This window comes from Dermacentor albipictus, chromosome 9 (assembly GCF_038994185.2).
Source record: "Dermacentor albipictus isolate Rhodes 1998 colony chromosome 9, USDA_Dalb.pri_finalv2, whole genome shotgun sequence".
NCBI lineage: Eukaryota > Metazoa > Arthropoda > Arachnida > Ixodida > Ixodidae > Dermacentor > Dermacentor albipictus.
In genome coordinates, this window is record NC_091829.1 from 9,446,418 (window position 1) to 9,459,091 (window position 12,674).

The following is a 12,674-nucleotide window of genomic DNA, read 5'->3' on the forward strand; positions in this document are numbered from 1 at the left end:
CGACTCTTTCCCTTTTTGCCTCTGGTTGCAACATGCCGCGAGAAGCCAAAAGCCACCACAACGCACCGGTGCTACGGGCCCCAGCGTCGCATAGAGACAAGATTATTGTACTGTGAATCGTGGCCTAGTGAGTAGCGTGGTGGTCAGTAGCGGCTAGCGTGTTAACGGGTCGTGGACAATGGGCTCGTGTCAACTCGGTGAGTGGGGGAAAGGGGCAAATAAAGTGCCGCTTTAAGAGAAATAAGATACTCGAGTACAAATCAGGTGACACACGGTGCCTAGTGCACGACTATTACCAACAGCCACATACGTTCCCAACAGGTCTTGTACGGTCTCAACAGATTCCATCGAGCCGGCACAGCAGTCTTTCAGACGCATCGGACACGGTATCGAAAGTCGCGAGGTGCCATGCGTCTCCCGCTATACACGTCTACCGAAACAACCACGAACATGCAAGTCCAAAATGGAAGGACGGTAATCTAGCTAAACTGCACCACCGCAACCTAGGAGTAATGAAATAGCGAAAGAAACGCAATGCTTCGTAAAAGAAAACAAGTTGCCTACCTTGAGATATCTGTTGTGTAACGAAACCTCCATCACGTTCTCAGGCCGCTTCCTATAACTCCAGGAACAAATCTCTCGCGCCGACCGCTGTGCCAGCCACGAACACTCGACAGTAATTTCGCCGTTGAACTAAAGAAGGCGTCCAGAGCCAGACGTGCGTTCCGCACCAATCATCGCGACTATAGTAATGCTTCAGCAGCTAACTGAACGAAATATGTTTCACTAAACAGAGAGATTATAGGCGTTCGAGGGCCGTACGATAACCGGGCGAGGCTGCAGTCGAAATACCGAGCAAGGCAGCACTTCGAGAAAGGAAGAGACGGAGAGAGTGGGGTAGACCGTTGTATAGCGGTTTATGGGACCACGTCGCCGATTCGCTTGCCTGATATTATTACGTCACCCAGCAGTTTTGCGAAAGCGAGGTAATAAAGAAAAAAAAGGAAGAAGCGAAATCTGGCGTGTAGCATATATATACAGCCGAAAGTAACGGCATCGCTGACCTGAGCTGCGGCGACGTTGCATGGCGAGGGGGCGCTAATCGAACAAGACAGGGTCTCCTCCAGTTCCAGTAGGCGTGCACACACACACACATATACAACGCAGGTCACTGAGGTTGCCCGCTCACTCTTCGAAGAGGCTCAAGGTATCTTCTCTCTCACACCCTTTTCGCAGTAGCATGCTAGATTGCCGGCTGTAGAAGCCAGCTACACTTTACTGTGGCGAAAGAATAATATGGAAGGTTAGCGGATAAGGAAGGGGGGGGGGGGGGGGACTAACACGAGGCGGGGTTGGGGAAGGGGGGGGGAGGTTGTCATAAAGGCAATGACGCGAGTCCCGGCGCAAACGAAGCCCGCGGCGATAGCGGGGTCAGCGCGAAGGCAAACAGCGTGACCCATCACGCCGCTCTCACGGGCTCGACACGAGGGGGGGCTCGCCGGAGACACGGGGCAATTCCTCGCTCCGCGATTGGTCGACACCGAGAGGCTTGGCGGGAGTGCGCCGAAGGAACGCCACGAAGGGGTGCTCTCTCTTTTCTTATTTCCTAGTTCCTTTCTTTAATCTTCCTCGTGGTTGTTTTACGGCCTTCATAATTACCGCCGCCCAGCTTTATAACGTCCCGCTCGCCTCCTGCCAGGCTTTTTTTTTTCTTTTTCACTCTCTCTCTCTCTCTCTCTCCTCACTTCCACTCCTTGAACGCTTTCTCTGGCGTTTACACCGAGGGGTCATTCGTGAATGGAAGAATGCTCTGACGTGTGTGAGGGTAAAGAACCGAAGTAGGGTGGCAACGGTGTCGCCCCAATATATATATGCGCGGAACTTGGTCGAACTAGGCGGTGCTGGCGTTCGCTAATCCAGCGCGAAGCTCTGAAATCGGAGGAAGTGTTCGAAGTCGTTCTGCTGTACAAAGTGGAAGAGCGCTTCTAGCACGAGCTCTTACTCTTAAAAAAAAAAAGAAAATGATTGCGCTCTTAAGGGTTCAGTGCCTGATGATTGCCGTTTCATGAACAGAGAACAAACCGCGCTGCCATATCGGCAATTCCTTTTTTTTTTCTCGCGACAGCAATTATCGGAAACACGAGGCGCGTTCTCCCAGTCGACGCCGTCGTGGTGTCACGATATATGCTCTACAGCCTGGCAACAAGCGCGGCTTTGGGATCTTTCTGAAACAGCTTCATCGCTGTTGACGCTATTCGTGCCTGTTTGCGCGCAACATGCACCTAAATCAAAGTACACCGGTGTTTACGCATTTCACCCCCATCGAAATGCGGCCGCCGTGGCCGGGATTCGATCCCGCGACCTCATGCTCAGCAGCCCAACGCCATAGCCGCTGAGCAACCACGGCGGGTGCGAACGTGCGTTGCAAAAAAATTACACACCCGTGTTCTGGCCTTGCTTATATTAGAACACCAGTCCTTGTTCTCACGTGCACTGAATTGGTCACACGCCGAGGGCATAGCCCGCTGGTGGAGCTAGAGCAAAAGTCTAGGCTCCATTATCTATAGCTGCGTAGCCCTCAGAGAGAGAGAGAGAGAGAGAGAGAGAGAGAGAGAGAGTGTATTTAATGGCAGAAATGTGGAGAGGTCGGCCTGAAGTGCCTCTAGCCTGCTACTCCACGCTGGGGAAGGGGTTCGTGGGAATAAGAGATATGCTGTGAAGAGGAAGGAGGGTGGTGGTATGGTGAATATGATGAGGACAGCACAACATACTCTTTATGTGCAGCAACGCGCACACACTCGGCAGCAGTGGCTTCACTCGGTCTTGCTGCTCCGATTCTGAGCAAGCATCATCTTTCTTCACAGGAACTGACGCGTCACATACCAGGAAAGAGCCCGGAGCACCCCGTGACCTAGAAGACTGCCATTGGCTCCAAGAAAGAACCAGCTGCTTACGTCAGCGCAAGCTTCTACAAAAGGACGCTGCCATCCTGCAGGCACCCGCACACACTCGGCAGCAGTGGCTTCACTCGGTCTTGCTGCTCCGATTCTGAGCAAGCATCATCTTTCTTCACAGGAACTGACGCGTCACATACCAGGAAAGAGCCCGGAGCACCCCGTGACCTAGAAGACTGCCATTGGCTCCAAGAAAGAACCAGCTGCTTACGTCAGCGCAAGCTTCTACAAAAGGACGCTGCCATCCTGCAGGCACCCGCACACACTCGGCAGCAGTGGCTTCACTCGGTCTTGCTGCTCCGATTCTGAGCAAGCATCATCTTTCTTCACAGGTTGGTTGTTTTTCAACTTGTACTCGTATGGTCTAGTGCTACCACTGCTGCCGAGTGATCGTGTTTTTTTCGACGTGACAACTAAATCATGTCGGACTGTCTTGTTTGCCACAAACCGCTTCACGACAATGAGCCATACTTATCATGCTGTGAATGTGATTTTGGTTATCATGCGGGCACTTGCTCGGGAGTAACGTTAAGCACGTACCGAAAAAAATCCGAAACCGCCTTGAAATCTTGGAAGTGCGTTACATGCAAAACAGGCAGGACCAGAAGCAGTCCGAGCACAGCAAATGACGACGAAGGACCAGAATTGAACCTAAAAAACGAAATATCAGAAATAAACCGCAAGCTTGCTGTGCTGCTTGAAATGAAAGTCAAGATAGACGCTCTGGAAGAAATAAAAGAAACGGTGACAAGCGTTGAACAGGCAATACAGGAAATGGCTACAAAATATGATGAGGTCATCCTTGAGATGAAGCAGCAAAGTTCAGACATTGCAGGCCTTCGAAAGCGTGTGGAAAAACTTGAGATCACGGTAAAAGAGCAAGAAATCGACAAACTTAGGAAAGACTTGAATGATATCGATCAGTACGGCAGACGCCTGAATTTGGAAGTGTATGGTCTGCCGCATCATGTCAACGAGAACTTGCTAGAAAAGTTGAACTGCTTAGCGGTTGATCTCGAGCTTCCAAAACTTTCGAAAGAGGACATTGAAGCCGTCCACCGCATTCCGTTGAAAGTCAGGGCTGGCTCAATTGACGATGAAAAGGAAACAATCGGTACGGAAAAATCAGAAAAAGTCCCACCTATCCTGGTTCGCTTCACATCTCGCGTGACCAGAGATGCTTGGCTCGGGAAAAAAACGCAACTGAGAAAGTCAAAATCAAAAATTTACCTGAATGAAAACCTCGCAGCACAGAACAAAAAGCTTTTCTGGCATATGAAGACGCGGGCGGCTGAAAAAGTGTACAAGTTCGCCTGGCACAAGAATGGAAAATTCTTCGTGCGTCGTGGTCCTCGTGATCGAGTCATTAGGGTTATCACAATGGATGACCTTGACAAAATAAGATAATCTAGAAGTATGGCTTTTTATGCGCATTCTTCAAGATGGCGATCCCTTTTCAAGGAAGCAAGTACTACGACAAGCTTTCCTTCAGACAGAGCAGAGAGTTACGTGATAGAAACCAGATGTCTTTTTTTTCATTTGAACGCCCAAAGTTTAAAAAGCAAACACGAATCTGTCTGCATGCTTCTACATGAAATACAACATGAATTTGATATTTTAGCGTTCTCTGAGACTTGGTTCCGCGACGAATACGACGCTGTACACTTCTCAGGCTATAAGTGTTCTTCACTGTCCCGAAAACATAAGAAAGGGGGTGGTGTCGCTATTTATGTAAAACACGATCTATGCTTTGATGTAATTTCTGAGTTCTCTGTAATACACGATCACTATGAATCCCTCATGATCAAGTGTGCGAACACTATATTTGTGGTTATTTATAGGCCTCCATCCGGTGCTGTATCCATCTTATTAGATTTCATTGAATGTATGTTGGATTTTTGTACACAGCTTGGCACTCCCCTCATTGTAATGGGTGATTTTTATATTAACCTGCTTTCAATGGACCGATCCAAACAAGCGTTTCTGGATGTTTTTTTTTCGTTTGGCTATGAAAATGTTATTAATGTTCCAACCAGGGTAACGAACAATTCCGAAAGCCTACTTGACTTGTGTTTTACAACGCGATTAATTGGATTAGTGTCGGGTGTCCTCATCTCTGATGTAAGCGATCACATGCCTATTTTCCTGTTTTTTACACGTGAGACGAAAGTGCACCAACAGCACAAAAATAACACACACTCACAGTACAGATTGATAACCAAGAACACGATTGCTGATTTTGAAGCGTCAGTCAGCAAAGTGGAATGGTCCGAATTATACGCATTGACGGATCCTGTCAAGGCATTCACTCACTTTCTCGGCGTAATCAGAAACCTTTATCACAAAGCTTTGGTTGACAAAGGTTGACACCACCCTTCTAAAACGCATAAAGGAACGTGATAGACTATTCGCTACTTTTATAAAGACAAGGCAACCAGAGTACTTAATGAACTACAAGAAGATCAGGAATAAATTGGGCCGTGATATAAAGCTGGCAAGAGAGAGGTACTATGAGAATAAGTTCACTCATATTCTTAATGATCCCAAAAAACTTTGGAAAACATTGAATGATCTGCTTCCGCACAGCGACCGTAATCCTGTTTTTGAAATTATGGATAAAGGCGTATCTTTCACAGGGACTGCGCTGGCCGATAAGTTTAATCAGCATTTCTTACAATGTGGCGCGTCTGATGCGTTTGATGCTCATAGCCCCGGTTACAGGTCTTATATTCCATGTAGTATGAGCAGATCGCTATTTCTTGCACCAACAGATGAAGGTGAAATAAGTAGCTTATTTCTAAAGTTGAAGAATTCCACAGCATGTGGTGTAGATGACATAAAGGCAGAACCAATAAAAGCTGTGGCGCTGCATATTTGTAAAGTGATGTCACACATATGCAATTTAATTTTGTGCACTGGCGCATTCCCCGATGAATTAAAGATTGCACGGGTATCGGTAATTTTTAAAGGGGGAGACAGGAATGACGTGAACAACTACAGACCGATTTCAGTTCTGCCAATCTTTTCCAAAATAGTAGAGCAGGTCATTAACGAAAGAATTTTAAATTTCTGTACTCAAAATAATATTATAACAGAAAAGCAATACGGTTTCCGAAAACACCAATGTACTGAAATGGCGCTGCTAAAGATCAAAGAAAAAATAATAAGTAACTTTGAGGACAAGCTGTACACTATAGGAATATTTCTTGACTTTAAAAAGGCTTTCGATTCCATTAAACACGATATCTTGTTAAAAAAGTTAAGTGAGTACGGCATTAGGGGAACTGCTCTTAACCTAATAAAAAATTATTTAACCAACCGACTACAGTACACATACATTTGTCATTCCAAATCGGCATTGGGTGAAATCAAATACGGTGTTCCGCAGGGGTCCATCCTAGGGCCACTTCTTTTTTTATTATACATTAATGACATCACAAACGTGCCTCTAACACCTGACATAATCATGTATGCTGATGACACTAATATCTTCTTTTCTGGTGGAAACTTGCTTACTCTCGAGGAAGAAGCAAATATTTGGCTCAGTAATCTTTCAGACTGGCTTAGAGCAAATAAATTGGAATTAAACACTAAAAAGACAAAATACATTATTTTTCGGCCTCGTAACAAAGGTATTGATGATAGCTTAGTCTTACAATTTCGTGATGAAGTCATTATACGCACTACGTGCCAGAGGTTCCTTGGTGTTACGTTTGAAGAAAACTTAAATTGGTCCAGTCATGTCGGCAACATTAAAACCAGCATTGCAAGATCCATCGGTGTTATTAATAAATTAAAACGTCTGTTACCTTCTAGATTAAAAAAACAATTATACTATAGCCTAGTGCATTCGCGCCTCCAATATTGCTTATCTGTATGGTGTACCACGACGATAACTAACATCCATAGTTTACTAACCTTACAGAAACGCATGATTCGGGTAATTGAGAATGCGCCCTATAGAAGCCACTCCGCTCCTCTTTTCAAGAAGAATTGTATTTTAACATTAGAAAACCTTATTAACAAAAAAACAGCCATTGCAATATTTAAAGAGGTAAGACTCAATGAAAGCGCCTTTTTTAAAAAATACCTTCCGAACGAACATAAATACAACACAAGGCAATTAACTTACACCAAAGGCAAGATCCGTAACAATTACGGCATGCAAAAGCAGGCATTCATAGTTGCAGATTTTCTGAATCATCACCCTGGCTTACTCACTATAATAAATGAATCACCGTCCCTAAACATTTTCCAAAAAAAAGTGAACGTGTATTTGCTGTCGCTTCAGGTATGACTGTGCATTCTTTTGTACACAAATCAAATTCAGTATTTCTGTTACATATTTCATGTACTTTTCATTTTTTTGTGTATGCATCCTCTTTGTGTACCATGCTTACCCTGCGTGCTTGAGTGTTTTGTGCTCTGGGAATGGGTCGGGGAAGGGGACTGACACTTAGTCAGGCATTCGTGCTTTTTGTCAGCCTCTTTGACAGAGATTATTTGTATTTTATTTCTGTCAAAATAAACATTCATTCATTCATTCATTCATTCACGTGTACGCTTCACAGCACAGCACAGTTGTCTTCGCGGGCAGTGGTAGAAGTTACTGCAGTTGCCCACCGAGTTTCACAGTAAGAATACCAGCAGAAAATATAACGCTCCAGTCACTCAACCTGCGACCACCGAGGAAGTCACAAACGTCATGTCGATACTTATAAGCCCTGGCATCGAAAAGTTCTCTACAAGAATTACTAGAAGGAACTCTGGTGCTGCAGTCATTCAGCCACCATGGGAATGGCGGGAAGTACATGAATTTGTCTGATCTTCGCGCTTGTGACTTGAGACGTTCTTGTGGCTTTGTTTATTGCTAAATTACGCCCTAAATTTTAAAGCATTTATGCATGTATAAATGCAGAAGACCCTATGAACAGGCATTATAGCTAATAACTGCAGCAGTTCAGCCTTTCGAAGTTGACAAATCGAAACGCGCAATGCGTCTCAACGCGGTCGCTTGTCTGCGAGAAATTCGTCAGGGTGGTTCTATGCCGCTTGTCGACGCATGCGTCCGGGGCTTCCAGTACCGCGTTTCTGTACTAGACGTCTTGTGTTCAAACTCTGCCATCGCACAATGTTAATGATGTTTAATAATTTACAACACCGTATTTTGTCTAAAATGATGTGTTCACAATGTTACGAAGCCGTTTTAAGCCAGAAGGACGAATTTTAGGCATGTCCATGTACTGGCCATCATTCCCACGCTGGCTGAACCAGCGTTTATAGAAGCATCCATAAACCTTGGCTGAACCACCCAGCTAGCAGCTCCCGTGGACATCGCCGCCAGAGTTCCCGCTAGTAATTATTCTATGAAACTCTAGGCCTACCGCGGCTTCATCGTCGTCAGCCTATTTTTTATGTGCACTGCAGGTCCAAGGCCTCTCGCCATTGTCTCACGCTAGCCGATTCTAACTGGCGCCTGCAAATTTCCTCATTTCATCACCCTACCTAATTTTTCTGTTGTCCTCGAATGCGCTGCCCTTCCCTTGGCACCCATTCTGTAACTGTAATGGACCACCAGTTATCGACCCTACGTATTACATGGCGTGGCCTGCCCAACTCCATATTTTTCTCTTAATATCAACAATGTATATATTGAAAGACGGAAGACGACCAGGAAAGGCAGCGCTAACAGACCCGTTTATTCCGCAAGCATTACCCAGGCTCCAGCACGAAGAAGAACAGGGATGATGACGGCTATAGAGAAATTAGAACGATGAAGTACATTAAATGTGCTTACACTTACCCCCCCCCCCCCTCCCACTTCCCTAACGAAAGCGGCCATTCTGGCCGCAATCTAATGATCGGCTGAACGAGGAATAAAGTGCTTCATGCGGGAGACGTGAACAACTTCTGCGCTACGACGAATGCGGTCCGCGACGGAGTGAAGCGGAGTGACTATAGATAGTTCACTGCGGAAGTTTGTTGTAGGACGGTGTAGGGCCCAATGTAGCGGTGAAGGAATTTATCGCAAAGTCCAGAGGTTCGAACCGGAGTCCATAGGAGCACTTGGTCTCCAGGATGGATGGCGATGTCGCGGCGTTTATTGTCGCAGCGTTTTATTTCCTCTTGGGTAGTTTCGGTGTTTCGACGAGCAATTTCACGGCGATGCGTCACTCGAACTGCTAACTCTTCTGGGAGGGAGGCGTTATGCGAAGCAGGAGAGAAAAAGAATTCTGTGTCGAAGGCGGAAGACGCAAATCGTCCATGCACGAGGAAGAAAGGGCTGTAGCCGGTACTCCGCTGTGTCACAGTATTGTAGGCGAATGTAGCAAACGGAAGAATGTTGTCACAGTTTGTGTGGTGCGGACGTAAGTACATAGAAATCATGTCAGAGAGCGTGCGGTGGAAGCGGTCAGTAAGGCCGTTCGTTTGCGGATGGTATGCAGAAATGTTTCGTATTAGTCGCCGGCAAGACTTCTTCTAGGACATAGGGCATGAAGGCTCTGCCATGGTCAGTCAAAATAACGCGAGGAGCACCATGGCGCAAGACTAAGGATTGCAAGAAAAGGTCAGTAACCTCAGAAGCAGCACCAGATCGAAGACCGCAGTCTCGGCGCATCTTGTTAGATCGTCTACCGTAGTGATGATCGAACAGTGACCAGAGGGCGTCAAGGCAAGGGACCATATAAGTCAATTCGAACGAATTCGTAAGGCTCGATCGGACATGGGAGCGGCTGGAGAAATGTGTTTACAATATATACGTTTAATGTGCTTACAATATATATGCATAGAATATCGGCTATCCCCGTTTGCTCTCTGATCCACCACCGCCCTCTTCCTGTCTCTTAACGTTGCGCCTAACATTTTTCGTTCCATCCCTCCTTGCACAGTCCTTGACTTGTTCTCGAGCTTCTAACCTCCAAGTTCCTGCTCAATATGTTAGCAACTGTAGAATGAGATGATTGTACACAATTCCTTTCAACGACAGTGGTAAGCTCCCAGTCAGTATTTCGTAAAGCCTGCCGTATGCACTCCAACCCATTTTTATTCTTCTGTAAATTTCCTTGTCATGTTCCGTATTCCCTGTGAGTAATTGACCTAAATAAACGTGCTCCTGTACAGATTCTAGAGGCTGACTGGCGATCATGAATTCTTGTTTAGTTGCCAGGCTATTGACCATTACCCGTCTTCTACGTATACAACTACAACACCCCCACCCCTCTTGCACTTTCTCGGTTAAAGTCTTCAATAATGTATTGCGATTCATTTCTAGTGTTGATTCATCTTCATCATTCATATTATGGTCGAACAGTCATAGAGACAAAGCACGCGCACAGTAGCGCCAGATTTTCCGTCTGGTGTTTAAAGTGCGAAACTGTACATCTTCAACCCTGCACGACATCGTCATGTCACTTGATCATCATTTATTAGAACACTTAATGGCCCCTATAGTGGTATTACACAAGAGTGGAGGGAGGACGGCATCTGTTATAACGCAGTAGGAAAAAAAAGCAGGAAATTGCGGGAAAAAAAAGGAAACATCCGGTGAAAGCATTTACGGCCGATGGTGCGGGTACCTTTTTTTGTTTCTCCCCTGCAAGAAACTAACGGCTGCCGCACGGCATTACACAACGACATTGCAGGCAAGCGACGGCTGCACGGATTCGCGCGGACGACTGTATTTCCGTGCCCAGCATTGCGACGCCGTCGAACGCCCCGTCGCCGCCGTTTCTCCAGTACGGCGGCTCTGAGGCGCCAACGATGCGACCGAGCGAGTGTGGGATGTCTCGCCCCCTCGGTGCGGGCTTTTACGACATCGCGCGGCTTTGCGCACTGCTCGTCGGTCGCTCGCTCGGCCAGCGCACGTGGGCGATCCATGCACGACCCGCCCTTTGCAGAGGCGACTGTATACGACACCGACGCGGGCGCTACCATGGCACCGAGCACGGCTGATTGCGTAACCGGAAGCCGGCGCTCACAAAGGGAAGAACAGAAGAGCAGAACAACACGGAGTTGCGAGGGACATCATCCAGTGGAGGAGCAAGCTTATCTAGGCCAACTAACCGCAGGGGGACCCGGCTCATCAGAAGGAGGCCTGTGAAAGGAGAATAAGTAAGACGGAGCGCACCTGGTGTGGCACTTCTAAATCATGAACGGTAGCTTATCGATTCTCAGCAAAGTCTGCAAGTGCGCTGTTCCACACGTCAAGTTTGAACTAGCCATAATGGCCGACCTCGGGGGCCAGAACCGTAATTAAAGTGTCTAAATGCAAGCTGGTGACGTAATTCCCCCCGCCCTGCACTCCCCTCATCACTTAAGCTTTAAAACGCTTTTTAACAATTTAGGTTAAGTTAGGTTAATTTAGGCTGTGTTAGGTTACAAAAAATACGTTAAAACACTTTAGTATAGGTTACGTTAGATTAGTATGTGGCAAAGCTTGCTTACGGAATTTCGCATATCGTCACTAGAGTAACAGAACTGGTCCCAAGAGAAGAGAAGCGCAGTCGAAGCGTTTGCAGGGGGATTATGTGGCGTGAAGATATCAGGAAATCTGCAGGCACAGGGCGGGTTAAACTGCTGCGAGATACGGGTAGGCGAATGGACAGGCGCCTTCGTCCTTCAGTGGACATAAGTCGATGGTGATGTGGCCATGACGATTATAATCCATTAGGACTTCACGGATAATATTCTCAAGACGTCCAGATCAATCCAGGAAAATAAACGCTGCCAAATCAAGCTCCAAATAAGCGGCACAGCTTTTGATCCCTTAAACCCCTTTCCTCGTGCAGGGTAGGAAACCGGACGTGCATCTGACTGAGCTCCCTACCTTGCCTTTCTTCTTTTCCGGCTCTTCCTTTTCGTCAAAAACAGCCCCAACGTTTCAGCGTAGGAACGTACTTAAACATACGCCTCGTTGCACTAAAAAGTACATGTTTAGGGAGGCGCCTGAATTTGTTTAAGAAGCGTTTGTGAAAAACTATAAAAAAAATGGCTGTGGCTTAGGTAAGGTTAAGCCCAGGATGCGAAGCATACTAGCCTTTATTTTAGTTGTTGAACCACTGTTTAGCCTGGTGAACTGCTGTTGCTTGGCTATATTTGGTTCGGCTAGACGAAGGAACAACTCATGCGTTACTCTGCTTCGCCTTGGACGCCCCGCATAGGACGCGGTGAGCGTCGAGCAACGCAGCGTTCGGCGCGGCAACGAAATGTGCGCCTGAGCAAGCGACGCACGCCTGAGCCTTAGAAACAGCTCGTTTCTAAGGCAACACCGCATTCACTAGAGGCGCTTTTGTACCGCTTTGAAGCATCGTACTCGTGGCTCAGTGGTAGCGTCTCCGTCTCACACTCCGGAGACCCTGGTTCGATTCCCACCCAGTCCATCTTGCAAGAGTTGAGCCAAAGCCACTTCTCCTCTGTCGTGACGTCACGGTGTCACGTGGTATTCAAGGCGACACCGCCGCGCCTGAGGAGCTGGGTTGAGCCCTCGTAATATGCTTCGCATAAAAGCGACCGTCATCGCTGATCACAATGCTAGCGCTATGCCAAGCAATGACCGTAGCGTCGCAATCCCAGCCTACCACTTCCCTGCTTAAAAGCTGCAGCGCCATGACGGTGGCAATGTGAACTTGTTGGGCGGTCATACTTCATAGGGGGAAAGTGTGGTGGACCACGGGAAAGAAGACACGCGAAAGTACGACTTGCACAAAACGCTTACATTTT

At 47.0% G+C, this 12,674-nt stretch overlaps 1 protein-coding gene across 5 annotated transcripts in view; it reads right to left on the reverse strand.

Moving 5' to 3' along the window:
* The window catches only part of LOC139049852 (inactive phospholipase C-like protein 1), a 345,846-nt gene that overhangs the window by 162,067 nt on the left and 171,105 nt on the right, over nucleotides 1-12,674 (reverse strand). Inside the window, exon 1 of one of the 5 annotated variants that reach the window (XM_070525676.1) lies at nucleotides 565-811. The exons of the other annotated variants lie outside the window; for them this stretch is intronic. Coding sequence (XP_070381777.1) covers nucleotides 565-597 — 33 coding nt within the window. The 5' untranslated portion in view covers nucleotides 598-811. Of the gene's footprint in view, nucleotides 1-564; nucleotides 812-12,674 lie in introns of those variants that run through there. 5 annotated transcript variants of the gene reach the window in all.